This window comes from Gorilla gorilla, chromosome X, assembly GCF_029281585.2.
Source record: "Gorilla gorilla gorilla isolate KB3781 chromosome X, NHGRI_mGorGor1-v2.1_pri, whole genome shotgun sequence".
NCBI lineage: Eukaryota > Metazoa > Chordata > Mammalia > Primates > Hominidae > Gorilla > Gorilla gorilla.
The window spans coordinates 20,674,977-20,701,325 of NC_073247.2; the positions used below are offsets into that span (position 1 = coordinate 20,674,977).

Genomic DNA, 26,349 nt, shown 5'->3' on the forward strand with positions numbered 1-26,349 from the left:
TCAGCTTCCATCTGCAGCGAAACTTTCTTCTCAAAACCCCCTCCTGCTGTCTGACCTGCAGGTTTGCACGTTTGTTTTCATGGAAGGCCTTGAAGCTTATGTAGAACTATTTGTTTTGTAGGTGCTTTCAGCTGCAGCGGCTGCTGGAGTCTCTGTTGCCTTTGGTGCACCAATTGGAGGCGTGCTTTTCAGTCTGGAAGAGGTGAGAATGGGCAGCTGAGGGAATTCGTGATTTTGAGCAGCAAGGCCCGTTGAGGGTTAGAATCAAAGAAGTATTGGATAAGATTCCGGCAGTTAATTAAGGAGCCACAATTTCCACTGTTTTTTTGTTTTTGTTTTTTTTGAGACTGAGTCTCACTCTGTCACCCAGGCTGCAGTGCAATGGCGCGATCTTAGCTCACTACAACCTCCGTTTCCCAGGTTGAAGCAATTCTCCTGTCCCAGCCTCCTGAGTAGCTGGGACTATGGGTGCACACCACCACACCTGGCTCATTTTTGTGTTTTTAGTAGAGATGGGGGTTTCACCATATTGGTCAGGCTGGTCTTGAACTCCTGACCTCAGGTGATCCACCTGCCTCAGCCTCCCAAAGTACTGGGATTACAGGCGTGAGCCACAATACCCGGCCACCACCGATAAATTCCTGTTTTCAAGTATTGTTTCAAAAATTGCCAAGGTGATTTTTTTTTAAAAGATTTACAGTGTCCTCCCTCTCATAACCAACTTAATTAAGCATTTTTGATTTTGGTAACCCAAATGGGTTATTCCAGGGGTTGGCAAACGTTTCTGTAAAAGGCCAGGTAGTAAATGTTTTTGGTTTTGTGGGCCATACAATTTCTGTTGTAGCTGTTCAGCTCTGTTGTCATAGCATGAAAGCAGCTGTGAACAATACGTACACAAATGGGCATGTCTGCATTTCCATAGATGTTTCCTTATGGGCACTGAAATTTGAATTTTATGGTTTTCACATGTCACAAAATATTGTTCTTCTTTTGAATATTTCAAATCTAAGATTTTTTCGCCTTTTTCAATCAATTAAAAATGTAAAAACCATTCTTAACTCATGTGCCATACAAATGCATTCACTGGGCTGCACGTGACTTGCAGCCCAGAGTTTTCCAAACCCTGATCTACTCTGTTTTCTGTAGAATCCAATCCAGAGGTTTATTTGCTTCTAGGGGAGTCTCTGTGCCATGAACAGAATTATGATTAAATACTTTTCTCTTAAAAATATAGCCCAAACCCACCTTGATTAGTGTCCATTCCACTTCTAGACATGGTTAGATTCCTCTAGGTATCTTTGCTGATGCGTTTTGGTCACATTAAGTCCAGGCTCATGGAATGAGTGTGTCCACTCTTGGACTTAGAGTGTGACTTGCCTGCCAACCAGAGGGCTTGGCTCTGAGCAGCACTTTCTCCGGCCAGTCTTTAATTTTCCACTTTTTCATCTCAGGTCAGTTACTACTTTCCCCTGAAGACCTTGTGGAGGTCATTTTTTGCAGCCCTGGTGGCGGCCTTTACGCTGAGATCCATCAATCCCTTTGGGAATAGCCGTCTTGTTCTCTTTTATGTGGAATATCACACGCCCTGGTACATGGCTGAACTCTTCCCCTTCATCCTGCTTGGGGTCTTCGGGGGCTTGTGGGGAACCCTCTTCATCCGCTGCAACATCGCCTGGTGCAGGAGGCGCAAGACCACCAGGCTGGGGAAGTACCCGGTGCTGGAGGTCATTGTGGTGACCGCCATCACTGCCATCATTGCCTACCCCAATCCCTACACACGCCAGAGCACCAGCGAGCTCATTTCTGAGCTGTTCAATGACTGTGGAGCCCTTGAGTCTTCCCAGCTCTGTGACTACATCAATGACCCCAACATGACTCGGCCTGTGGATGACATTCCAGACCGGCCGGCTGGTGTCGGTGTTTACACGGCCATGTGGCAGCTGGCCCTGGCACTGATCTTCAAAATCGTCGTTACCATATTTACCTTTGGCATGAAGGTAAGTGAAAGGGAAGGAAGATGGGGTGGGGACCCATGTCCTTCTGGGGACAGCACCCTACTCTCTAAAATAAAATTGCGGTGGGAGAAAAAGGGGAACTGGCCTTTCTTGAATGTTCTCATGTGCCAGGCACTTGACATTCCTTTAATCAATAGGAAATAACTTCTAATAAACAATAAGCTTATGAAATAGAGATTTTAATCCCATTTTACAACTGAGGAAACTAAGGCTCTGAGATCTTAAGTGGCTTGATCAGACCCACAGCTTATGGGAGACAGAGCTAGGCATCAAACCCACTTCGCACATTCCCAGAACAGGTGGTGGTGACCACAGGTTTCCTGCCGCTGGCCAGGTGGTGCCAGGTGGTGGAAAAAGCCCAGGTTTGGCTCAGTTTGGCTCACTAAACATGCATTGAGTATCAGCTGTATCTTAGGCATTGTGCTAAGTCTGAGGGATACAGAACCCAAACAGAAAGCTGCCCTTGCAGAGCACACAGCTCTGGGAGAAAGAGATGCAGACCTGGAGTTCTGACATTGTGATGAGCACCACGCTGGTATGACGGGAGCACAGAGTGAATGTGTCCCCCGTCTGGGTAGGGCTGGGCATGACAGGGGCTCTTTGCACACATCCTCTTTGAAGAACAGAGCTGTGGATGACAGCACATGCTTTCCTTTCCTCCTCCCTCCCTCCCTCCCTCCTTCCCTTCTCTTCCCTCCCCTTCCCTTCCCTTTTCCCTTTTCCCTTTCCCCCTTCCCTTCCCTTCCTTTCGTCTTGTTCCCAGGCTGGAATACAGTGGCATGATCACAGCTCACTGCAGCCTCAACCTCCTGGGCTCAAATGATCCTCCATGTCAGCCTCCCAAGTAGCTGGGATCATAGGCGTGAACCACCACACTTGGTGATTTTTAAAAATTTTTTGTACAGATGAGGCTCTTGCTGTGTTGCCCTGGCTGGTCCCAAACTTCCAGGCTCCAGTGATCCTCCTGCCTCAGCCTCCCAAAGTGCTGGGATCATAGGCATGAGCCACCACACCACACCCAACAGCACATGCCTTCATTACTCTTGTTCCTAAAGCCAGAGAAGAGACAGCTGGTTTCCTCTTTCATTGTGTTAAAATCATTTGTTAAAATCATTATGTTAAAATACTTTAAAAGCCCCTCCTAAAGAACTTTCTTTTATGGAACCTGGGATTTTGTTATTATAGCTTTTTTTTTTTTTGAAATGAGGTAAAACCCATAAAACATAAATGATCATTTTAAAGTATACAATTCAGTGGCATTACATACATTCACAATATTGTGCAATTAACACCTGTATTTAGCTTTAGAACATTTTCATCCCCCAAACGGAAATCCCATCTCCATTAGCAGTCACTCCCCATTTTTCCCTCCTGCAGCCCCGGCAACCACTAATCTGTCTCTAGATTTGCCTATTTTGGACACTTCATATAAATGATATCATATAATATGTGGCCTTTGGTGACTGGCTTTTTTCGTTTAGTGCCATGTTTTCAAGGTTCATTCACATTGTAGCATGTGTCACTACTTCATTTTTATGGCTGAATAGTATTCCATTCTATGGAGATGCCACATTTTGTTTGTCCACTCATCCTTTGATGGACATTTGTGTTGTTTCCACCTTTTGGCTATTATGAATAATGCTATCATTACTTACTTAAAGAAACTTTTATTAGAGTATATCGTTCATATAGAGAAGTGTACACAGCTTGATGGAGTTTCATAAAACACACACACACACCTGTGTAACCAGCACCCAGGACCAGAAGCAGAACATTATCCACCTCCCAGAGCCCCCTTTTGTGTTCCGTTACTATTGCTTTCTGTGTGGCATTTCTATGAATTGTCTTTTAATTTTATTTATTTTTATTAAAAATATAAAATAGAGACCAAGCTCCCTATGTTTCCCAGGCTGGTCTTAAACCCCTGAGCTCCAGTGATCCTCCTGCTTTGGCCTCCCAAAGTGCTAGGATTATACACATGTGCCATTGTGCCCTGCCTGAATTGTCTTTTTTTTTTTTTTTTTTTGGAGACAGGGTCTCACTCTGTTGTCCAGGCTGGAGTGCAGTGGCACAATCATGGGTCACTGCAGCCTCGACCTTCTGGGCTCAAGTGATCCTCCTGCCTCAGCCCACTGGGACTACAGACACGTGCCACCATGCCCAGCTGATTTTTGTATTTTTTGTAGAGATGGGGTCTTGCCATGTTGACCAGGCTGGTCTGGAACTCCTGGGCTCAAGTGATCCGCCTGTCTTGGCCTCCCAAAGTGTTAGAATTACAGGAGTGAGCCATCACGCCCAGCCTGAATTGTCTTTTTTTTTTTTTTTTAAATTTAATGGTCGGGCATGGTGGCTCATGCCTGTAATCCAAGCACTTTGGGAGGCCAAGGTGGGTGGATCACTTGAGGTCAGGAGTTCAAGACCAGCCTGGCTAATATAGTGAAACCCCATTTCTTCTAAAAATACAAAAATTAGCTGGGCATGGTGACACACGCCTGTGGTCCCAGCTACTCGGGAGGCTGAGGCATAAGAATCACTTGAACGCAGGAGGCAGAGGCTGCAGTGAGCCGAGATCATGCCACTGCACACGGGCCTGGGCGACAGAGCGAGATTCCGTCTCAAAAAAAAAAAAAAAAAAAAAATTCTAAGAAGTTGTTTACTTGAGTGTGTCATAGTGGTCAAATACAAACCTGAATTTGGGCCTTAAGAACAAGGATGAGTAGGCCTTATTAAACAGCTGGCTGTCTCTGATCTGTCATCTCCTAGCAAAGGGATTTGTTTTCATGTCTCAGGAAGGTGGTAACATTTTATGATGCTTGCTGAGAAAAGTCTCCTTTGATGTTACAGGGATATAAATGATGTGGAATAAGGGGAAGCTCAGAAAGGAACGATTTCCTAAGGAGTATTCTGACTCTAGAAATCACACCCAAGGATCCAAACTTCACTTGAATTAGGTTAAAGTTCTGCTTCTATCCTCAGATGGGTAACCACCTGGGGCTGGCTGGCATCATTGCAGCTGCTGCCCATGGTCAGTGGTCACGTGTCATTTCAGCGAACACAGGGAGTCAGGCTTGTTCTATAGTACATGTGTGGTCATTAGATAAACTAAAATGTATCTTCATCCAGCAGGGTAGAGAACACGCTGGTACCAAGATCTTTTAGTTTACATTCTATTTCTTTGCTGCCCCTACCCTGGCTTGAAAATATTCAGAATACTTATTAGAAAATGTACTTCATTGGGAAGAGGGAATTGCCTCCCTCGTCTCTCTCTGACAGGTATTCAGCCACCACCTACTAGAGAGGGCAGGGAGCCATTGAAGTGCTTTCTGGAAGATCCAGGGTGGCTGCAATGATGGACTTAGCTTCTTTATTTTACCTGGGAGCAGTCGCAGGCCCTTCTTTTCCATTTTCATGCTGTGGCTTGACATTTAATTTTAAAAGCCATTCTGAATGACATGGCAAGGGGAGAGAGAAAGTGGTGTCTCAAGTGACAGATGCTCACTTTGAATGTTATTTGCAGTGGGGCTTATCATTCTTTAATCCACAGCAGGCAAACCCAGCCAGCTTTTGAAGGAGAGGGAATCAAAGTATAAGATTGCATTCTCTCTGAGTTGCAGTAGATATGACTGACTAGGCAGGTCAAATTATTTGTCCCACCTTTCCCCAGCTGACCTATTTTGCAGAGTTGCACCTCCTCTGAAGACTGAAGCTAAATGCAAGCCCGTCGAGGGGGAATGTGTTTCTTGGGGGTTGTGAAGCCGGAACTTGGTCTTTTTCCCTCATGTTGCTTTTCTCTGTGTCTCCTCAAGATCCCGTCGGGCCTCTTCATCCCCAGCATGGCTGTGGGCGCGATAGCAGGCAGGATGGTGGGAATTGGCGTGGAGCAGCTGGCCTACCATCACCATGACTGGATCATCTTCAGGAACTGGTGCAGACCCGGTGCAGACTGTGTCACGCCAGGGCTGTACGCAATGGTGGGAGCTGCGGCCTGCCTCGGTACGACCATGGGTGGGGCAGGGAGGGGGACCGGGGAACTAATCTGGCTTAGAGGACTGCCAAGAAGGAAGACATGGACTTGAACATTTTCTTTACTCAGGATAGGCTGGGTTGTGTGGCTATAACAAGTAAACCCCTAAATCACAATGGCTTAACGCACCAAGGCTATGTCTCACTCACTGTGCACACACACACACACACACACAGATGTCCTCAACTTATGATGGGGTTAACATCCTGATAAATGCATCATAAACTGAAAATATTATAAGTTGAAAATGCATTGAATACACCTAACCTACCAAACGTTGTAGCTTAGCTTAGCCTACCTTAAACATGTTCAGAACACTTACATTTGCCTACATCTGGGCACAATCATCTAACACAAAGCCTATTTTATAATGAAGTTGAATATCTCTTGTAATTTATTGAATATTGTACTGGAAGTGAGAAACAGATGGTTGCCTGTGTACTTGAGGCATGGTTTCTACTGAATGCATGTTGCTTTTGTACCACGGAAAGTTGAAAAATTGTAAGTTAAACCATCGTAAGTCAGGGATTGTCTGTAAATAAAAATCTTGGTTTAGCAGAAGGCTCTTCTCCACCTAATCATTCAGGGGCACAAAGGTGGGTCTGCCCTGTCTATAGTCCTTAAGAATTTCTGTGATATTCTGTTTATGGGGTTCTTGAAGAGCACCATGCTTGCTTAGTCAGAAGCTTGCAGAGCCCATGTAGGATCCACTCACCAAAAAGCTTGTGTGGGCCACGGTGAATAGACAACCCAGGATCCCTCACTGGAGCAGAGGCCCCAGTGAGATGCAACTTCAGGCTCCCCAACGCAAAGCCACATTTGACAGGGCCTGGCCTGGGTTCCAGAGGCCCAGTGTAGGAAGCATGTAGGAGAGTCTGCTTGGAACAGGTGTGAGGGGAATTTACAGCCTGTCTGTCATTTTCCCCAAATCATGCTTCCATGAGCTGCCCGGCTTGCACTTTGGAATCTTACTCCTCCCCTCTGTTGCAGGTGGAGTTACCAGGATGACGGTGTCATTGGTGGTCATCATGTTTGAATTAACGGGGGGTCTGGAGTACATCGTGCCCCTGATGGCGGCAGCTGTGACCAGCAAGTGGGTAGCTGATGCATTTGGGAAAGAAGGCATCTACGAGGCCCACATCCACTTAAATGGGTACCCTTTCCTTGACGTGAAGGACGAGTTTACTCACCGCACACTGGCCACCGACGTCATGCGGCCCCGGCGGGGAGAGCCGCCACTGTCGGTGCTCACCCAGGACAGCATGACTGTCGAGGACGTGGAGACGCTCATCAAGGAGACCGACTACAACGGCTTCCCCGTGGTGGTCTCCAGAGATTCCGAGCGCCTCATTGGATTTGCCCAGAGGAGGGAACTGATTCTCGCAATAAGTGAGTAAAGAGAGGGAAGCTCACATTTTACCAAGAGCCGAATGGCATCCTTTGTACCCCTAACATTATCCAAGATTTTTGAGGTGATGTGCATTAAGCCAGGGGCTCTCAAGCTTTCACATGTCTCTGGGTCACCCAGGGGTCTGGCTCAAAAGCAGATTCTGATTGAGCAGGTCTTGGGTGGGACCCGATACTACATCCCTCACAAGTTCCCCATTAACGCCGATATTGCTGGTCCCCATGTCACACTGTAAGGAAAAAGGCTTTAAACCCATGTCTTGGGTAGACATTCTTGGTTGCAAAGTGACTGCATGTTTGCAAGCAGCCCCCCGGCCCTCCTCCGCTGCTGCCTTTCAGCAATTGTTGGCTAAAGCTGAGAAGGAAGAGAGGCGACAGCCTGGAGTGGCCCGGGCTGAGCTGTCTCAGAGACTTTCAGGTGTACCAACCATCCGGCTGAGATCATGAGTTCTCTGCCCCAGACACCCCTTGCCACCACACAAGTCTTTTGCTTCACTTTGTGATATGATGTCAGATTCCACAGTTAGAGGCCCTTGTGGGTAAATGTGCAGACATCGCTGAAACCAATTGCGTGAGATTATTTTCCTCTTGTGTTTGAATGACAATCAGCTGCACTGAGGGGCAGGCTGTTGAGTTGGGGGAGGGGAGTATGGGATGATGCCCAGGCCAGGGTGTCCCAACGACAGGTGGATCAGAGAAGCAAGCCCATGGGCCCCATCAGCCGAGGGATGGCTCCAACAGAAGGGTAAACAGGAGGTAGGAGAATTCCTAAGACAGAGGGGCCTAGGGCTGCGGGCTGAGGGCCAGAGGTCTGGTTGTGAGTTGCTGGGACCCCAGGCAAGGAGAAGCTGTGAGCCTTGGAGGGGTAGAGTCCTGCTGGGCCTCAAGGTGGCAGGGGCAAGGACCAGCATAGCACATCCACGGGCACGCTCACCATCCTTGCTCTGTGATCTGTACAACATTCCAGCATCTCATGATAGACCAGGGCCCATGGCGTGGCTCCCATGTGCACACAACAGTTTTACTATATATATTCTAGAGTATTCTTGAAGCTTGTCAATGGGACTTTCCCTGGTCTGATGTTGGAATGGCCCACTGTTAATACATTTCCACCAGGCAACTGCTTACTTCTCTCCCTGTCCTTTGTTTCCTGTTTCCAAGGCACCTCCCTTAAACCTCTTCCCAGTGTTACATAGCTTTAAAATATCTTTAAGGCATCTTCATCAAAGGCTTTATAACAATAAGTTGAGATAAGCTATCCTCTCCCATTTTAGCTTGACACTCAAACATTTTTACCTCCCCCAAAGTAAAAATTGATTTTGTATTTTAGACACCGTAGCAAGTTTGTGCTTAAGTGTTCGGCGATGCTTCTCCTTATTATAGGTCCTGTTGCTTAACGGGTAGGTAGGTGCCTTTGTGTAAATATTGCCTTATAAATAATGAGGTTTTTTTAAGGTTAAGTAGGATTGGGTTTGTTTAAAAATACTGTAATCAGCAGCCTTTAAAAATTTTTTCATTCCCTAGGATCTTTTAAGCAAAGGTTGAAATTTAAAAACTAAGGTAATAAATGTCACAGAATCTATTATCTATTGTATAGCTCCAGGCACACCTGCTAAGAGGCAGCTTACTAATTTTGCTGAAACCCATTACTGTAATCAAGTGGGAAGCAGTAATTGTCATCAACCAGTTAGAGAAGAAATTTAAGCTTACCAACCAAGTACTCTTCTCGAAGCTATGTTTGGAATGTCTGAAGAGGCACCACACGGTGTAAATACTACCTATATGCTTTCAATCAGACCGATAATAATATAGAAGGTGCTATTTACATGGTTTGTGCAGAGGGAAGGAGTGTTTTGCTCTGAGGAATCAGAAAAGCTGTTTTTCTGGCCTGTGGAAATAGAAGAGCCCCTGTACTCTGGTGGAGAAATACAGGTGCATGACCTGTATTTGAGGAATCTTGTGCCATTTTATGAGTACAGAAATATGACAGCATTTAGCTAGACACTATCCCATGCCAATTTCACTTCCTAGAGGAATTGGGAGCAAAGATTATAGACAGATCCAAGATAGTATGGATCAGAAAAAGAAAGGTAAGTGAGGTAAATAAGGATTTTTCTTGCATATCATGTTTAAAAATTGTAGCAACTGCTCACATGAAGCTGACAATGTATTGTTATGTTTTGGAATGCCAAAGCATGGCGTTAGCTTTGTTAGAGAGCACTTCGTTAGCACCACCTAGGCAACGTGACTCTCTTCACCATCATATACTAGCACACGGGGCTGTATGCGACTCTTGCTCAAGTTCCTGGGAAATGGGACTTTACCTCTCATTGCTCTGCAAATATGAGGACTCGCCTGTACTTAGCAGGGCTCAGGTACTTCTTGTCTTGAGTTCTGCAGTTAAGTAGAGGTTCAAAGAGGACTCAGCGGGGAGTCGCAGAGATGATTAAACGGTGGAAAGTTAGAGTTTCAGGGAAGAGTTAAGGAAACTCTCAGGTATTTTTGGTCTGGTGGATGATTTATTAGGCTGGTACAAAAGTAGTTGCGGTTTTTGCCGTTAGTTTCAATGGCAAGAACCGCAATTACTTTTGCACCAACCTAATGATTCTCCAGCATGTGGAAGACGCTTAGTTGCAGAAAGGGGTCTACATCCAGCACTGAACAAGAAGCTAAGTGTCAGGTCTGTCAGACAAGGGAGAAAGAGGTTTCTGCCCGGGAGGGCTGTTAGTTACTGGACTAGGTCATGGAGAATAGTGGTGTCATCTACACCTTTCCGTTGGGGATGTGTGTGTATGTATATATATACACACACATACATACACACATAGAGGGACTTCTCCATGCTTTAGTAGACAGACAATAACTTGTAAAACAATCTGCTTTTTCTTCTATATAATCTTTACTTTTTTATCATATCATCTTTGTACTACTTCTGTGGTTGCTTTCAATTTTCCATTTTAACCTATCTCATTAATTATATCTGTCTTATGGATGCATTTAAAAAATTTTTTTTGAGACAGGGTCTCGCTGTTTCACCCAGGCTGGAGTGCAGTGGCGCGATCATAGCTCACTGCAGCCTCTACCCACTGGGCTCAAGCAGTCTTCCTGCTTCAGCCTCCGGAGAAGCTACGACTACAGGCTTGCACCACCATGCCTGGCTAAGCATTTTTAATTAACAGGATGATAGACTGTTACCTCCCTAAAAACACAGTTCAAGTGGGAGTACTCCTCCTCAGCACTGCTGACATTTGGGGCTTGATGATTCTCTGTGCTGGGGCTGTCTTGTGCACTCTTGGGTGTTGAGCAGCATCCCAGGGCTCCACCCACTGGATGTCAGCAGCACTTGCCCTCTCCTATTGTGATAACCAAAAATGTCTTTAGACATTGCCAAATGTCCCCTGAGGGTGGAGGCAGAATTGCTCCCAGTTGAGAACCATTGCTTTAAAGCCACTCAATAGCCTAATGAATATGTGATTATTTCCAATTTTGAAAAATTTCTTGGCCTATCACATAGTTTGTGAAATTTCTCTTACCCGTACTTTATTATTTACTATCTCTACATCTGGCATATGAACATATTGCTTCTAGGAAATGGAATGTTGAGTAACCTTAGCAGGTGCTCATAAAATATACATTCCTTCTTTTTTTTTTTTTTTTTTTTGACTAAGTCTTGCTCTGTTTCCCAGGCTGGAGTGCAGTGACGACATCTTGGCTCACCCCAGCCTCCACCTCCCAGATTCAAGCAATTCTCCTGCCTCAGCCTCCCAAGTAGATGGGACTACAGGCGCATGCCACCAGGCATGGCTAATTTTTGTATTTTTAGTAGGGACGGAGTTTCACCATGTTGGTCAGGCTGGTCTCGAACTCCTGATCTTAAGTGATCCGCCCACCTCAGCCTCCCAAAGTGCTGGGATTACAGGCATGAGCCACTGTGCCTGGCCTAAAATGTACATTCTTTTTTAAGAGCTGTGGCCACTGAGACTCATTCTAGTAGAATATATGACAAACCTCCTACATTAAAGACAGTTTTAAAAACAGTTTAACTATTTTTAAAACATTTAAAAATGAAGTTTATTACATTTTTTCAAAATGAAAGTAATACACACTCCAAATATTGGGGAAATCAGAAGAAAAAGGAAACATTTAAAAAGCCACCTACATTCTTATCACCAAAGAAGTCTTGATTGATATTTAGTGCATTTCCTTTTTGTCTTTTAGGTCTTTTAAAAAGATGCATTTTCGGTTGTATTGTTTTGGTTTCTTTTTCAACACAGACTCCCAAGTGTTCCTAGGGTCTGTGGGTCTCTTTTCTTGTAGCACTGGCTCATCCCCTGGGTGAGGAGTTAGTTGGTTTATCCTTTCACACAAGAAATATTTCTTAAGTGTCCACCATGTGCTGATACCATCCTAGAAGCTCAGAGTCCAGGGATGACAGCACACTGCCTCTGCCCTCTGTGAACTTACATGCAGGCATTTTGGTGTCTGATGATTTCTGGTCCAAACTGAGAGTAGATGTTTCACCCTAGTAGAGAATTGCAAAGAGCTTTCTTGCTGGTTCTTCTTCCATTCACAGGCTTTTGCCTGTTCCTAGCACCTCTACCCACAAAGTTTGAAGTGTCCTGTAAGTCTGTAATAGAGTTCCAAAGTGGCCTAGCAGAACCTTTCTGAGGAGAGTGGCAGTTGCCACTGTGGGAATAGCAAGGTGCATAGCTCAGGCTTCTGGCTCTGACCCTAGCTGATGCCTATATTTTTGCTTGGCAGTAAATACCTTGTGTGCTTTCCTTCCTGATGCCTCCTATGTGAGATAGGTTCAGTTTTATGTGGCAGGCAGAACCAGATACACTGACATTTAGTAGACCTACTCATCCGTTCATTCATATGTGCATTTGGCAAATATCTGTTTTGTGTGTACTGTGTGTTAGGCATTGTCCAGGCACTGGGAGTGCACTGGTGAGCAAGAGTTCATTGAGCTAGTGGCTGTTAGAATCAGGGCTTCTAACCCAATCAGTAGGTTCAAAGGAGATATAAGCATGTTATTTATTTTATTGTAGCAAGTGGATCGACCATTTATTAAATTGTATTTGGTTTTAGAAGGGGTTCAGCAAATCCATGTCATCAACTCTTGATTGGGGTTTGCAACTTGATCCAATCCTGACATTCACTCAGTGGTTGAAATTGATGGAAATCCTGTTAGTGGGACTTTAAGAGAATCGGCTGGTCTGTGGAAATGAGCAAATAAGTATGTGTTGCCAGTTGCCTCCCTGCCTTAGTGGGTAAGGACAGAATCATCTTGGTTTAGGAGAGAAGTACGTAGTATATATCGAACAGTCTACATTTGAAAACACGTTGTACCTCAGAGTCGTCTGGTATTTGTGGCAGAATCATACCCCATTTGATGTAACTTGATTTAACCTGACCCATGTAATGTGAAGGCATTTGCCCAGCAGGCCGTCTGTTCCTCTTTTAAACAGAGACCCTTTTTCAGACTCAGCCTGACCCCAAATGCTGCCAGTTTTCCATTAGAGTACTCTATTGCACTAAATGGCCTTAGAGGAGGCAGTTAGAATTTTATTTTTGAAAGAACAATATAGGTGAATAGTAGTCTTTGAGAAGGTAAGAAGTGTATTATGGGAACCAGGATCCATTTTAAAGCAAGCCTTGCTGTACATTTTCCCTAACCTTTTCCCATGAACCAAAAGAAAGATTAAAATTCCAACAGAAGGAAAATCGCCTTGGAGAAATATCTTGAGACCGATGGATTTATTTCATGTGTGACTTAAAATAGCCTGGGTTTCTAGCACCACGTTAAGCTGTATTTCTAATGAGTTCCTGTTACCCTACTTTTCTTCAGCTTTCTTTCACATGGCTTTTTCTATAGACAGAAATAGGCTAATTGCTACCATAACAGTTTTACTGTCTTTCTTTGAGAGATCCACAAAATGGTCCATTTTTAAGACAGGAGATCCGAAGGGTTGAGGGGGGATGCAGCTTTTCTGGGGTTGTTTCTTTGGACCCAAGGGTCGTGTTTGGGATTGAGCTGCATTTCTGGGCTGTGAGCCTGGGCTGGCCGTATTGGTTTCTTGTTCCTCCCAGGATTCATAATGCCATTTGGGCCAGTTATAAGTTAGTTCGTAAAAAGAAAAACAATGTATTAAGGTCATCGGGCAGCTAAGTAAGTTTCTTGTCACCTCAAACTCCAGCCCATGATGAGGTGAAGGAGCGTAAGGAAAGCCAGAGTGGAGGGCCCTGGGCTGTTTGGGGTGCCCGGAGTCTGGGGTGAAGCAGTGAATGTCCCCAAAGGGGCCATCTGGGTCAGGCCCATCTTGCCAGACTTTGGCAACAAATGATCCGGTCACAGCAGGGGACCCTCACACAGCATTAGCTGCAGAGAGATGCCAATTCCACAGATGTTTGGCTAAAGCCCCCTATTAAGAATGTGTGGTTCATCCTCCAAACCCCTTTTCTGTGGGATTCTAGATGGTGTGTGTGAGTGTGGGGTGGGGAGTTGCTCAGCAAGGGGTTTTTGTGTGGCTCATTATTCCTGCTCACCCCATTCTAGAGAACGCCAGACAGAGGCAGGAGGGCATTGTGAGCAATTCCATCATGTACTTCACGGAGGAACCCCCCGAGCTGCCGGCCAACAGCCCACATCCCCTGAAGCTGCGGCGCATCCTGAACCTCAGCCCGTTTACAGTCACAGACCACACTCCGATGGAAACGGTGGTGGATATCTTCCGGAAACTGGGGCTTCGGCAGTGCCTGGTGACGCGGAGCGGGTGAGTAGCCGGACATCTGGCCAGAATGACCTAGGGAGAAAAAGATGAGTGAGACATGGTCTCAGCCCTGAAGAATGTGGAGGGCCACGGGGTGGAACAGTCCTTGACAGAGAATGGCAGTAAGCTGTGGTGAATGTGTTGAGGAGGAAATGTACAGGGAGCTTGGGACTGAGGGCTGGGCAGCGGTACAGCCAGAGAAGGGGGCGGTCCAGGCTGGACTGCTGCCTGGGCTGAGGGAGGTTGAGTAAAAAGGGGTGGAGCCACAGGAGAAGGGCTTGGTGTTGCTTTTCTACCACCCCATGTGACACTTGGCTTAGGGAGGAGGTTCTGCTATAACGTGATGTATGCGGTCCTCAAAATCACAGCACTACGCAAAAAGTGATCCATGCAAACCACAGGACTTGTGGGAAAAATGGGGTTAGGTACACAACAGTCAAAAACTTCATCAGTGATATATGACATAAAAGAGGTGGAAGCCTAATAAGAATGGTAGTACCGAGCCAGGTGCAGTGAGTGGCTCGTGCCTGTAATCTCAGCACTTCGGGAGGCTGAGGTGGAGGATCACTTGAGCCCAGGAGTTCGAGACCAGCCTGGGTCGCAAGACCCTATCTCTACAGATAAATTTTTATAAAATCAGCCAAGTGTGCCCATACTCCCAGCTACTTGGGAGGCTGAGACAGGAGCATCACTTGAGCCCAGGCTTCCAAGGCTGCAGTGGCCCAGGATTGCACCACTGCACTCCAGCCTCAGCAGCAGAATGAGACCCTGTCTTGTAAAAAGAATAGTGGTAGTACCATGTTACACATTAGTTAAATGGTTAAGAAATACAGGGATACAACAGAAATATGTCACTTCATCCTAAAAAGGCCTGAAGTTGGCTGTGGGGTGGGTTTCACAAGCTCTGCCACTTATGAATTACCCGGGAAGGGGTGGAAGGAGGGGAACCTGAACTAAAGGGGAAGTGGTCACAGCAGGTGTGGATGGGCATGGCTCTTCACGCATGCATGAACTGAGGTCGCTTGTGGATGTTTGGGGGCCGGGCATGTGCATTTTGTGTATGCCGATCCCACTGGGTTCAGCTGGGTACAGTTTTCTGCATTTGCCTAGAGCTTCTCATGGATGAAATCACACATAAGCAAAGGTAAAATTCATATTATGCTCAGATTGTTCCTGATATATCAATTTGTTTGAAACAACTTTGTTTTCGAAACAAACATGATTGGAGAATGGAGAGATTTGATGTCCCCATGGCATTGTCCCTGCTGCCACTTTTGTGTTGTCACAAATCAGGAAACCAACAATGCAATCGTCCACTGTAGTAGCACCAGAGGAGCAGTTCCTTAAAGGCCATTCCTTGGCCTCTGAGTGTCCCAAGTTCCATGGTGTCAGAAGCTTGTGTAAGGGAAGGGGTCGGCTTGGTCAGGGTAGCCTGGAACCTAGGGTTATCTGCCCATTTTATTCCTTTATGGGCTGGGAGTAGGAGGCGGGGAATGGGTTCTGGAGACATTGGTACCTAATAAAGTTTAGGCCTTTATAGACTCCAGAGGCTCAACTATCTAATATAGCTTATATTTCCAGAGCCAGCACACTCTAGTTTAACACAGCAGTTCTCAACTGGGATGATTTTACCTCCCAGAGACATTGGGCAATGTCTGGAGACAATTTGGGGTGTCATGACTGGAGGGAGGGATGCTATTGGCATCTAGTGAGTAGAGGTCAGGGGCGCTGCTAAACATCCTACAGTGAACAGGACAGCTCCACAACAAAACATCTGGCCCAAAATGTCACTAGTCGTGCAGTTGAGTGACCTTGGACTGGATGTCCCTGTATAGCCAAATGAGCAATCCTATTCATTCCACTTTCTTCCTGCTGTCCTGGTAGCAAGCACACAGGGGGACAGGCTTTGCAATTTGCAGATTTACCCAGAGAACTCCTGGCCAGCAGAGTGAGCATCCTCCTTAGCTCTGACTACAGACAGAGCAGTGTCTTGCATGTGGGAGGTGCAATCAATAGGGAAAAATAAATGAGTCCTTGTGTTTGACAAGGCTAGGGATCATTTCTGCTGATGAATTTTAAAGGAGCTCAAGTGGTTTTTCAAACTTGAGTGTGGATCAAAATACCCTGGAGGATTAAACCTCCAGGTTAAATCCAGATTTCTGGGCCCTGCCACAGAGGTGCTGATCCCTGGAAGTCTAGGATGAGGCCCAAGAATATTCTTTCCTAACAAGCTCCCAGGTGATGCTGCAACTGCCGGTCTGGGGACCCCACCTTGAGAACGACTGAAGTCGATTTATGCACTTGAGTTTCCAGTACTCTTGGTATAAATACCACTGTGATTGCCCATGCTGTCCCAAGTGTGTAGCAGTTTCTCCTTTCCTTTAAAACAATAATCCAATGTCAATTATCGTTGGAATTTCAGCTCAGGCAGGAAACTCTGCCCTTAATGCCCGCTCACACCTCATAGAGCCCCATGAGGTCTTCCTGTGAAGATCTGGGTGCTGAAATTGGCTCTGAATGTGCTTCAAGAAAGCAAAATCGCACTCTCTCTCACTCTACATCTTTTACACAAACACAGATGCTGCTGCGTTAGTGCTGGCAAGGGATGCTTGTCTGCGGGGCCTTTCATCTCCTTGGGCTTCTTGCCAGGGCAGGCAGGTCTCTGGCCAGCTCTCATGTTTGATGTGCTCGCCCACCCTGTACCTTCCCTGCTCGGGATGGCCACGAGCCTGAGCTCCACCGCTGGCCTGGATCACCTGCAGCATTTCTCAGGCTTGGGGTTCAAGGGGCATCATAAAACTGGACCAGGAATCAGAATGGCGCAATCTAGGAAGCCTCCAGTTGCTAAGAGTGAATTTGGGTGAGATTTTCCCTATGAAAGTTCTAGAAAGGAAAAGTGAGTAAGGGAGATGGTGTCAGATTTTCCCCAAGCCCTGCTAGGTGGTCCACAGGGGCCTGGACAGGGTAGCTTTCGCAGAAGAGCCCAGCTGCTCGAATTTGAATTATGTCCTTGGTCATAGATCTGGCCATTTATAATTCGCTGAATTCGCTTCAACTGCTACTCAAAGGGGCTGGAAGTTCAAACACTTGATTTAAATCAAATAGGACATTTCATGCCACTAACGAAGCCTGCTGGATTTGATGTTACCTCCTTCTGGGTTGATGTTCAGCTTTCTTCTTTTGTGATAATTACCATTGCAGGCCAGGGCACAATTTATGCACGAACCCAAGGCAGCTCCTGAATTCATATTTCCCTAGTGCTGTTATAATCAACTTAACTTTTAGACATTACAGTCACAGAGCTTTAAAAGGAGGTTTTCAGAACTGCAAATGCTTGATCTTTTGATACCGTCTCCAGGGTGAAGACAAGGAAACAAAAACCAGGATTTGTAGATATGGGAGGGTTCCGTGTGTGTGTGTGTGTGTGTATGTGAGTGTGTGTGTGTTATAGTTATCATCACTTTGCAAACACTAACAAGTCTTATTTTTTTCAAAGCAACATTGGTTTAATCAACATTATATTGAGCATCTATTTTAGCTGGGAACTGTAGGGGGCACAAAAAGTGTTTAAAAAAAAAAAGCCAAGGAGCTTGTTATCTACTAAAGAACATGGACATAATCCAGTTTAAGTGGTGCTACCCAAGGCAGGTGCTCTGGGGGGACTGTTCTGTTTTTTTTTTTTTAATTTAATTTAATTTAAAGTTCTGGGATACATGTGCAGGAAGTGCAGTCTTGCTACATAGGTAAACGTGTGCCATGGTGGTTTCCTGCACCTACCAACCCATCACCTAGGTAGGTAGCCCCATATGCATTAGCTATTTATCCTGATGCTCTCCCTCCCCACGTCCACGACAGGCCCCAGTATGTGCTGTTCCTCTCCCTGTGTCCATGTGTTCTCATTGTTCAGCTCCCACTTATAAGTGAGAACATACAGTGTTTGGTTTTCTGTTCCTGTATTATTTTGCTGAGGATAATGGCTTCCAGCTCCATCCATGTCCCTGCAAAGGACATGATCTCATTCCTTTTTATGGCTGCATCGTATTCCATGGTATATATGTGCCACATTTTCTTTATCCAGTCTATCACTGATGAGCATTTGGGTTGGTTCCATGTCTTTGCTATTGTGAATGGTGCTGCGGCGAACATACGTGTGCATATATCTTTATAATAGAATGATTTATATTCCTTTGGGTATATACTCAGTAATGGGATTGCTGGGTCAAATGGTATTTCTGGTTCTAGGTCTTTGGGGAATCGCCACACTGTCCTCCATAATGGTTGAACTAATTTACATTCCCACCAACAGTGTAAAAGCGTTCCTGTTTCTCCACACTCTTGCTCCACACCAGCATCTGTTGTTTCTTGACTTTAATAATTGCCATTCTGACTGATGTGAGATGGCATCTCATTGTGGGTTTGATTTGCATTTCCCTAATGATCAGTGATGTGGAGGTTTTTCTCATATGTTTGTTGGCTATATAAATGTCTTCTTTTGAGAAGTGTCTGTTCATGTCCTTTGCCCACTTTTTGATGGGGTTGTTTTTTTCTTGTAAATTTGTTTAAGTTCCTTGTAGATTCTGCATATCAGACCTCTGTCAGATGGATAGATTGCAAAATTTCTCCCATTCTGTAGGTTTTCTGTTCACTCTGATGATAGTTTCTTTTGCTGTGCAGAAGCTCTTTAGTTTAATTAGATCCCATTTGTCAACTTTTGCTTTTGTTGCAATTGCTTTTGAGGTTTTCGTTATGAAATCTTTGCCCGTGACTATGTCCTGAATGGTATTGCCTAGATTTTTTTTCTAGGCTTTTTATCGTTTTGGGTTTTACATTTAAATCTTTAATCTATCTTGAGTTAATTTTTGTGTAAGGTATAAGGAAGGGGTTCAGTTTCAATTTTCTGCATATAGCTAACCAATTCTCCCAGCATCATTTATTAAATAGGGAGTCCTTTCCCCATTGATTGTTAGCTTTGTCAAAGATCACGTGGTTGTAGATATGTGGTCTTATTTTTGAGATCTCTATTCTGTTCCATTGGTCTATGTACCAGTACTGTACTGTTTTGGATACTGTGGCCATGTAGTATAGTTTGAAGTTGGGTAGCATGATGCCTCCAGCTTTGTTCTTTTTGCTTAGGATTTTCTAGGCTATATGGACTCTCCACCTCAAAACAACAGAATATACATTCTTCTTGGCGCCACATGACACTTACTCTAAAATCAATCACATAATTGGAAGTGAAACACTCCTCAGCAAATGCAAAACAACTGAAATCATAACAAGCGGTCTCTCAGACCACAGTGCAACCAGATTAGAACTCAAGATTAAGAAACTCACTCAAAACCACACAACTACATGGAAATTGAACAACCTGCTCCTGAATGACTCCTGGGTAAATAATAAAATTAAGGCAGAACTCAAGAAATTCTTTGAAACCAATGAGAACAAAGAGACAACATACCAGAATCTCTTGGACACAGCTACAGCAGTGTTAAGAGGGAAATTTATAGCACTAAATGCCCATATCAAAAAGCTAGAAAGATCTCAAGTCAACACCCTAACATCGTAACTAAAAGAGCTAGAGAACCAAGAGCAGACAAACCCCAAAGCTAGCAGAAGACAAGAAATAAGCAAGATCAGAGCAGAACTGAAGGAGATAGAGATACAAAAAACCCTTCGAAAAATCAACAAACCCAACAAATCCAGGAGTTGTTTTTTTGAAAAAATTAATAAAATAGACTGCTAGCTAGAGTAATAAAGAAAAGAGAGAAGAATCGAATAGACACAACAAAAAATGATACAGGGGATATCATCACTGACCCCACAGGAATACAAACAACCATCAGAGAATACTGTATCACCTCTATGTAAATAAACTAGAAAATCTAGAAGAAATAGATAGATTCCTGGATGCATACACCCTCCCAAGACTGAACCAGGAAGAAGTTGAACCCCTGAATAGACCAAGTTCTGAAATTGAGGCAGTAATAAATAGCCTACCAACCAAAAAAATCCCAGGACCAGACAGATTTACAGCTGAATTCTTTGTACCAGAGGTACAAAGAGGAACTGGTACCATTTCTTCAGAAACTATTCCAAACAATTGAAAAGGAGGGTCTCCTCCCTAACTCATTTTATGAGGCCAGCATCATCCTGATACCAAAACCTGGCAGAGATACAACAAAAAAAGAAAACTTCAGGCCAATATCCCTAATGAACATTGATGCAAAAATCCTCAATTAAAAAAATAATGGCAAACTGAACCCGGCAGCATATCAAAAGGCTTATTCACCACGATCAAGTCAGCTTCATCCCTGGGGTGCAAGGCTGATTCAACATACACAAATCAATAAACGTAATTCATCACACAAGCAGAATGAAAGACAAAAACCACATGATTATCTCAATAGATGCAGAAAAGGCCTTCGATAAAAATAACATCCCTTCATGTTAAAAACTCTCAATAAACTAGGTATTGATGGAACATACCTCAAAATAATAAGAGCCATTTATGACAAACCCACAGCCAATATCATACTGAGTGGGCAAAACCTGGAAGCATTCCCCTTGAAAACCAGCACAAAACAAAGATGCTCTCTCTCACCATTCCTATTTAACATATTGTACAATTCACCCATTTAAAATGCATGATTCAGTGGTTTTTAGTAGAAAATGGGTTGTGCATTAATCACCACAATTTTAGATCATTTTCATCACCCCAAAAAGAAACCCCACACCCCTTAGCTGTTACCTCCTATACCACAGTCCTTGGCAACCACTACTCTATTTTCTGTCTCTGTGGACTGGCCTATTCTGGACATTTCATGTCAATACAGTCACACACTATGTGGCCTTTTGTATTTGGCTTCTTTCACTGAGCATCATGTTTTCAAGGTTCGTCCACACTGAAGATGTGTCTGTACTTCTTTCCTTGTTAGGGCTGAATCATCTTGCATTGTGTGGATAGACCACGTTTTGCTGATCAATTCATTAGTTGATGGACATTTGGTTTCCCTTTTTTTCTTTTTTTAAATTATTTTTAATTTTTGTGGGTACATAGGAGTATATATTTATGGGTATATGGTATATTTTGATACAGGCATGTAATGCATAATAATCATATCAGGGTAAATGGGGTCTCCCATCACCTCAAGCGTTTATCCTTTGGGTTACAAACATTCCAATTCTTTTAGTTATTTTTAAATGTACAGTTAAATTATTGATTGTAGTCACCCTGTTGCACTATGAAATACTAGATTGTATTCATTCTTTTAAACTATTTTTTGTACCCATTAACCATCCTCCATCCCCTCCTCCCCCCTCCCCCATTCCCCTTAGTTTTCAAATGAGGAGGTGAGACTCTAAGAAGCAAAACACTGCTCAAGGTTAAAGGGAATTGGTTGCAGAGCCAGTCCCATCTGGATTCTTCCAGGTCTCCTATCTCCTGAGGCACAATCAGCTGCCAGGTACCGGGAGGACCTTTGATGGAGAACCCTGCCAGCCGACCCTGACCCTTGAGGACATCAATCCCCTCCGTACAGCACCCTCTGGGACCAATGACAGTGGGGAGTAGACCTGGGCGTGATGGGAAGATATGTGGCAGCATCCTTAAGTATCCAGATTCCTGGAATGGCTGCATTTTGGGATACCTGTTGAGTAAAATACAGAGGATATGGGGCCAGGTAATGGGATTCCTGTGTCCCATGCTGACGGTGTATTATAGATTCACCCACAGAGGTCTATTTGTGTCTGAAAGCTTCTGGCTGGGAGTAATAGTGAAAGTGTTTAAGAGCTGGTGCCAGATAATGAACTGATTTGTTATGAATTGTGGGGAGTTCACTGCAGTTCTATAAGGTATGAGGTTGTCAGGGGACATCCCAGGGTGTCTAGCTCAGTGGCTGTAAACCAACTGGTGTAGAACTATTTTAGTACTTTTTAATCTGGATGGTGGTTCTCAACCAGGGGCTATCTTGTCCTCCCTCCACAGGAGACATTTGGCATTGTCTGGAGACATTTTGGTTGCCATAATGGGGGATGGGGATGCTGCTGCATCTAGTGGGTAGAGGCCCAGGATGCTGCTGTATGTTCTACAGTGCACAGAATGGCCTATCTGCAACAAATAATTAGCCAACCTAAATGTCACTAGTGCCAAGGTGGAGAAACCCTGCGTAAAGCCTTCCCAGGTGGAGGGCTGGATGGGTGGAAGGAGTCCTATTGGCCCAGCTTGCATTTTGCTGCTACCGCATGGGAGGGGGCCTCACTGGGGATTCCTATCTGCCTGTAAATAGAGGCCCTTCCCAGTAACAAAGCCGCCTTTCCTAGCTGTCACTGCTTTCTTGAAATTAATTAGAATTATCAGAGCTAGAACAAAATTTACCTGACTCTGGGAAGAAACCTTGTTTAAAAACATTTATTTAAATTTTTGTGGGTACATAGTAGATGTGTATATTTATGGAACACATGAGATTTTTAAAAAATATATATATATTTTTATTATACTTTAAGTTCTAGGGTACATGTGCACAACGTGCAGGTTTGTTACATATGTATACATGTGCCATGTTGGTGTGCTGCACCCATTAACTCATCATTTACATTAGGTATATCTCCTAATGCTATCCCTCCCCTGTCCCCCCACCCCACTACAGGCCCCGGTGTGTGATGTTCCCCTTCCTGTGTCCATGTGTTCTCATTGTTCAATTCCCACCTATGAGTGAGAACATGCGGTGTTTGGTTTTTTGTCCTTGTGATAGTTTGCTGAGAATGATGGTTTCCAGCTTCATCCATGTCCCTACAAAGGACATGAACTCATCGTTTTTTATGGCTGCATAGTATTCCATAGTGTATATGTGCCACATTTTCTTAATCCAGTCTATCATTGTTGGACATTTGGGTTGGTTCCAAGTCTTTGCTATTGTGAATAGTGCCGCAATAAACATACATGTGCATGTGTCTTTATAGCAGCATGATTTATATTCCTTTGGGTATGAAACACATGAGATGTTTTGATACTGGCATGCAATGCATAATAATCACATCGTAGAGAATGGGGCATCCATCCCCTCAAGCATTTACCCTTTGTGTTACAAACTATCCAACTGTACTCTTTTCATACACCTGTTTGCTATTTGTTTGTCTTCTTTTGAGAAATGTCTATCCAAATATTTTGCCCGTTTTTTTGATCAGATTATTAGATTTTTCCCTATAGAGTTATTTGAGCTCCTTATATATTCTGCTTATTAATCCCTTGTCAGATGGGTAGTTTGCTAGTGTTTTCTCCCATTCTGTGGGTTGTCTCTTCACTTTGTTGATTGGGAAACCTTTATTTCTTATGTGGGCCTCTGGCTCTGACATGCCTCAAGTCTGGAGACCTGGACTGCTCTTCTCAGCAGCAATACATGGCTGCCAAAGCAAAAGGGCAGCTCTAATGAGACTGGGGCCCACTAAAGCTTTTGCAACCGTAGAAGCAGGGTGATTTTGTGAAGTATTGGGTAACAGTGCCCTTGAGAAAATGTGTATCTCTGGTTGATTGATTGCAATGGGCCCTCATTATGACAGTTGAGCCTGAAGCAACTAAAACAAATCAGGATGGAAAGAAATGGTTTCAGGCTCTGCCAGCTGGACCCAGCAACCTTCCTGTGTGAGGAGACCGGAGCCCTTGTTGGGCCTTGAATCTGTCAACTGTGTTCATACTCACAGATGGGTTTTCCCAGGAGAACTCAGCATCTCACTGCAAAGAAGAGTGCTAACATTTGTTTCCTTTAGGTAGGTCTTGTTTCAGGATTATAACAACATTTAGGTTTACAGAACAATTGAGCAAAATATGCAGAGTTCCCATATATCCCCTTCACCCCCCTCAGTTTCCCCTGTTGTCAATATCTTGCATTACTGTTGTATTTGTTGTAATTGATGAACCAATATCAATACATTATTATTAACTAACATCCATAGTTTAGAGTGTACTCTGTGTCATATATTTCTGTGGATTTTGACAAATATATAATATCATGTATCCACCATTACAGGATGATACAGAGTAGTTTCACTGCCCTAAAAATCCCCTGTGCTCTGCCTATTTATCCCTCTCTTCCACCCACCAAACCCTGACAACCACTGATCTTTTTACTGTCTCCATAGTTTAGCCTTTTCCAGAATGTTGCATATTATGTAGTTGGAATCATTCAGTATGTAGCCTTTTCAGACTGGCTTCTTTCACTCAGCAATACACATTTTGATTTTCCTCCACGTCTTTTCATGACTTGATAGCACTTTTGTTTTTATTGCTGAAGAATATCCATTGTCTGGATATGCCATGGTTCAGTTTATCCAGTCACCTACTAAAGAAAATGTTGGTTGCTTCCAGGTTTTGGCAATTATGAATGAAGCAGACGTCTTCTAAGACATTTTCTTTACATAACTACCAAACCATGATGATGTAAAATTAACAGTAACTCAATATATCATCCAATATCCAGTTGATATTCATTCAAATATCAACTCAGAATTCCATCAAGGTTTGTGCATTGCATTCTTTTGCCTTTTTAGTCTCTTGTCTAGAACAGTTTCCTGCCTTGTTGTTGTTTTTTTAATGACAGAGATTTTTAAACATAATTCCAAATTTTATTTTAGATACAGGAGATACATGTGCAGGTTTGTTACTTGCAAAGATTTCCTTTGAAGAGTCCAGACCAGTAGTCTCACATTCTGGGTCTGATTACTTCCTCATGATTCAGTTTGGCATAAGTCGTTTTTGGCAGCATTCCAACATAGGTAACGCTATGGAGTCTGCTTTTCTGATTTTGTTGATGATAAGCTCCATTGCTCGGATGAGGTGGTGATGGCCAGAACCCTCCATTGTAAAGTGACATTTTTCTCTTTGTTCATAATCTGTAGGAAAGTACTTTGAGACCATGTGAATTTTCTGTTTTCCAGCAACCATTCGCCCAATGATTTTGGTATCCATTGACAATTATTGCCTAAGCTAATTATTACATTGGGGGTTGCAAAGTATTAATTATCAAATTCTGTCCTGCCTCCTACGTTTATCAAGTATTCCTCCCCATTTAAGAAAAACAATCACTGTAGGGTCATGATATATTCTTTTAATGTTTTTGTAATTCATATTGTCATTATTCTGTTTGCTTAGCATGCTCTTTCACTATTTTCCTCTCTCCTAAAGATGTTGCCATGAGATGGAGGGGAAGGGGTCTTATTTGCTGTCTCTCTCAGTGTGATAGATAGGGAAACCAACACAAGAAACGGATACCTTTTCCAAGACTGTTTAAGGTCCAGTGTTGTCAGAGCCAAAAAAGTCAGAATTCTGGCCTGACAGTTTGAATAATCAGTGTCTGTTTCACCAGGTGTAACTGATTTGAATACTGCTTAGAATACTTACATCCCCTCTTCATATTCACTAAGAGATAAATTTGACTAATTTTGCCTTAATTAAATAAATGACAGTATATTACAATTAGGTTTTCTGATTTCTTTTGTATATTATCATATTACACAGAGTAGAAACCCATTATTTTAATAGCTATAAAGTATTTTAATGCAAGACTACCAGAGTTTGCTTCTGCATACCCCTTTTTTGGGGGGTACAATGGAGATACAGTGAGTAGTGTTTTGCAAACTTATGTGGGAATGGAGCTTCTTTTTTTCCAAAGAAGTTGTTCACTTCTCCTTCTCTCAGACCTTTCATTTTACCCAAGGGGCATGATGTGTTCCTGCAGGTGGTCATTTAGTAAAATAATGAAACAAGGCTTGTTATGAATGGTTGTGCAAATGTGCACTGTATAATCCAGAGGGCACAATTTCTACTGCAGTGTTTGTGAGCAGTGCTCCTTGGCACTGTGTGATATACAGTCTTGGTGGTCCCATACAATGGACTCTGGGAAGTGGCATTCTTTTTGTAAGTCGAAAGCAATGGAATTTTGGAAGAGAAGGCAATTTACATATATAGTCAGAGATAAATGTCAACTTTATCCTCCCAGTAAGAATTACAAATAGAATCACTTTTTATCTTGTACTTAAAATTTCTTATACTTAAAATACCTTACACTTGGCATTCCTGTGGTGTGGTCAAGTTTTGACAATGCCTTTCATAAACTCTTTTAAAATTGATTATAGTCTT

The 26,349-nt window shown here is 43.7% G+C and overlaps 1 protein-coding gene across 1 annotated transcript in view; it reads left to right on the forward strand.

Annotated features, from left to right (window-relative positions):
* Positions 1-26,349, forward strand: part of CLCN4 (chloride voltage-gated channel 4) — an 82,250-nt gene that overhangs the window by 51,343 nt on the left and 4,558 nt on the right. Inside the window, exons 8-12 of the mRNA XM_004063771.4 lie at positions 122-202; positions 1,452-1,997; positions 5,822-6,008; positions 7,030-7,428; positions 14,006-14,222. Of these exons, the coding sequence (XP_004063819.1) occupies positions 122-202; positions 1,452-1,997; positions 5,822-6,008; positions 7,030-7,428; positions 14,006-14,222 (1,430 nt within the window). The remainder of the gene's footprint in view (positions 1-121; positions 203-1,451; positions 1,998-5,821; positions 6,009-7,029; positions 7,429-14,005; positions 14,223-26,349) is intronic.